The following is a 1,891-nucleotide window of genomic DNA, read 5'->3' as shown; positions in this document are numbered from 1 at the left end:
GTTCCAGGTTACAACTCAGGCTCAGAAACAACTCAGGCTACATTTCTTCAGTCAGGAGAACTGCTTCCTAGCTATGATATGTCACACTTTCCTCTGGCCTCAGCCTCTGCCCTGGTCTGGACGGAGTTACAATGCTCTGTTAGCTTTCTTGATAGGTGTCCAGAGAAGCACCTCATTCCATCAGTAAGCCTCCTGTCTGAAGTCACTAGCTCTCTTGCTCCACAGGCCGGGAAGCCTGCCACTCTGTCTCGGGCCAGTCTCTTGGTTCTGCTGCCTCTGCTGCCACAATCTTTCTATCATCTCTCTGCCATCTTTCTGCCACATGTTACAGCTCTCTCTCTGTCCCTGGGTCAAGGAGGCCCAGCACAGGGATCCGAGGTCCAAGGATGTGCTTTACTCCTGGTTCCTCTGTTGTCAGTGCAGTGAGATTCCCTCTTCCCATCTCTGGGATGGCTCATTTGAAGCCTAGTGGGATGGCAAAACTGACCAATCCCCGCTTTAGGGTGCCACACAACTTATTTGCATGGTCCCACCCCCACAAAGTGCTATGCACCTTGTTTACATCATTAGCAAGCTATCCAGTCCCCTTGGTGGGCCATAAGCATCTTACATTTGCATAGTCCCACCCAGTCACCAGGAAGGAGTCACAAAGACCATGGCTAGAAGGGCCATATTAAGTAATTCACTGCACTGCACAGGATTTGGATTCCAGCTCTACTACTTACTGACTGTGTGATCTTAGAGAAGCTACTTCACCTAACTGAGCTCACTCACCTCATCCATAAAGTGGAGAAAACAAACAGAACCTACCTCTGATGGTTATTACAGTTCCAGTAAGACAATGTATAAAGCAAAATGCCCAGCACACAGTTAGTACTCAATAAATATTAGCAATTTAATCGTCACCTTGTCACTGTTAATCACTTTTGTAAAGTAAAGAAAAAGTGAAAATACAACATTCTGTGGAGGGGCACCATGGCTTTGATCCAAAAACTCCTCCCATACAGCAACACCCATCTCAGTGTCTGATCCCACAAAGCAAATGATGAGTGAAAAGCAAGGCTGGCTTAGCCCAGCACTTACCTGTATATTTTATATCTGGTTGTAAATCCTTGACGGTGTCTTTCCACAAAGGATAGGTAGCTCCTGGAGTGATGGAAAGGCCCCCTGTCTGAAATAAGCCAATCAAATTCCTTGGAGACATGTTGGTCTGTCCCAGATGGTTCCTGGTGGGAGGGCTGCACTGAGATACGGCCCCATACAAACAGGAAGTAGAGGAGCTCAACAAACCTCCAGTTCATGCTTTTCTGCCGGCCTTTTTCCTTTCATTCTTGCTCCATTCTGTGGAGTCCTATGCAGAAAAGAATAAGAAAGAGAGAAAGAGACAGGAAGGAAAGAAAGAAGGTGGGGAGAAGACAGGGAATAAAAAAAAAAGAAAAAGGAAGAGAAAAATAAAGGAAAGAAAAAAATACAATTAACACAATTGCATAATAATACATCAATAGAATGTTTTAAGGTTTACAAAAAGCAGTAGTTTCTGGTTACAGCACACAGAACCAAAGAATATCTAGGCTCACTTTCCTGCTGTGTTGTTCACATATTGTGTAAATGTGTTCAAACTGCTAGCCTCTTAGGGATTGAGTTTCCTCTTCTGAAAAACACAAGATGATGATACTGGCTTAAGTGCCAGTATCTCAGCACTAGGTGCATTGTAGGTACTCAAGGCATATGTGTTGAATTAATGAATTAAACTGAATGAATGCAGAAACAGAGACTCAGACTGACAGGAAGGTATATGGGGACAAAACTCACACTTTCTATCTATTGTCTTCAAAAACAACCTGCCTCTCATCACTCCCACTCAGTGAACAAGATTTCCTTTCACACACTC

The 1,891-nt window shown here is 44.2% G+C and overlaps 1 protein-coding gene across 1 annotated transcript in view; it reads right to left on the bottom strand.

The window, feature by feature from the left end:
- Positions 1-1,301, bottom strand: part of BRINP1 (BMP/retinoic acid inducible neural specific 1) — a 175,863-nt gene extending 174,562 nt beyond the window's left edge. The window contains exon 1 of the mRNA XM_007936670.2: positions 1,084-1,301. Coding sequence (XP_007934861.1) covers positions 1,084-1,301 — 218 coding nt within the window. The remainder of the gene's footprint in view (positions 1-1,083) is intronic.
- Positions 1,302-1,891: the final 590 nt, after the last annotated feature.

The sequence above is a fragment of the Orycteropus afer genome, unplaced genomic scaffold (assembly GCF_000298275.1).
Source record: "Orycteropus afer afer isolate SDZICR_OR568_19922 unplaced genomic scaffold, OryAfe1.0 scaffold00037, whole genome shotgun sequence".
Taxonomy (NCBI): domain Eukaryota; kingdom Metazoa; phylum Chordata; class Mammalia; order Tubulidentata; family Orycteropodidae; genus Orycteropus; species Orycteropus afer.
This window is presented reverse-complemented; position numbering and strand designations above follow the sequence as displayed.